The sequence below is a fragment of the Aplysia californica genome, unplaced genomic scaffold (genome assembly GCF_000002075.1).
Source record: "Aplysia californica isolate F4 #8 unplaced genomic scaffold, AplCal3.0 scaffold00314, whole genome shotgun sequence".
In the NCBI taxonomy this organism is placed as follows: domain Eukaryota; kingdom Metazoa; phylum Mollusca; class Gastropoda; order Aplysiida; family Aplysiidae; genus Aplysia; species Aplysia californica.
The window spans coordinates 538,516-539,586 of NW_004797584.1; the positions used below are offsets into that span (position 1 = coordinate 538,516).

Sequence of the window (1,071 nt, forward strand, 5' to 3'; positions counted from 1 at the left end):
TGTGTGTGTGTGTGTGTGTGTGTGTGTGTGTGTGTAGAAAGGAGTGGAAGAAAGGAGGAGAGACTCAAGAAAGAGAAAAGAGAGGGGTCGTAGGGTGGGGTAGGGTGGGGGAGACGAAACAAATAATACATTTGTACATAAAATAATAATTTCTTGGAATTTGCAGGACGTAAGACCCTTGTGTGCACAAAGTAATTCATCAGACATCAAAACTAGTGCTCTTCTCTCATAGGACTTCAAAATTCTAGGGTAGTGATTTCCTACAATAAGAATCACAGTTTACCTTTTCTGACGTTGAAACCTTTGTTATTGGCTTCCTTCATGGAAGACATACTCGTTGCCTGGCAGATAGACTTGATCAGGTCGTCCGCTACCTCAATCTCCAGGAACTTTGCAATGCGTTTCATCTCTCGGGGCTGGTTCTAGACGAGAAGAGAAATAAAATACCGTGTTGATTCTGTAGTTTCTTTTTGGTATGATTTTCACGCATTACTATAGGCTACTATTGGCACGCATACGTTATTTCAAAAGTAGGGTACATTGTCTTATAGTTGTTAAAGGAAAGAAGACGAGGGGAAAATCGTAACTGCGAAGGTTTTACGCCCCCATCGACATTATTTATTTAGATCATTTATTAGGAGGAGGACTTCGACCCTGCCCGTAAGGATCAATCTGGGCTACTGCGTCCCAGCAGAAGTGTCCTCAAAATCCGGGGGCGCCCTCTTCGAAAAAGGGCGGACTTTGCTAGCAGAGTTACCCTAATTGGGTGAAAAACAATAAAAGCGAAGCTAACAAACTGTGCTATTCCTATTCTTCTTCTCGAGAAATGAAAGAGAGCTTGAAAACAAAGACTGCAGCGCCGCCTGAAGAAATGCGCGGACTTCCGCGGACGCTTTTTTGTCCGAGTGAACTATCTTGTTACGAACGATCTTTGTCGTCACACAGAAATCGAACTTAGGTCTTCTGTGTGCGATGTTGAAGTACCAAACTGCTACACCGCGGACACAAGTTAAGATTTTAAAATGGGATGGAGTGGATAAGAATAGAGACCGGGGGGGGGGGGGGGGGGGT

At 44.1% G+C, this 1,071-nt stretch overlaps 1 protein-coding gene across 1 annotated transcript in view; it reads right to left on the reverse strand.

Moving 5' to 3' along the window:
- The window catches only part of LOC101849303, a 12,771-nt gene that overhangs the window by 743 nt on the left and 10,957 nt on the right, over positions 1 to 1,071 (reverse strand). Inside the window, exon 4 of the mRNA XM_035970724.1 lies at positions 284 to 422. Coding sequence (XP_035826617.1) covers positions 284 to 422 — 139 coding nt within the window. The remainder of the gene's footprint in view (positions 1 to 283; positions 423 to 1,071) is intronic.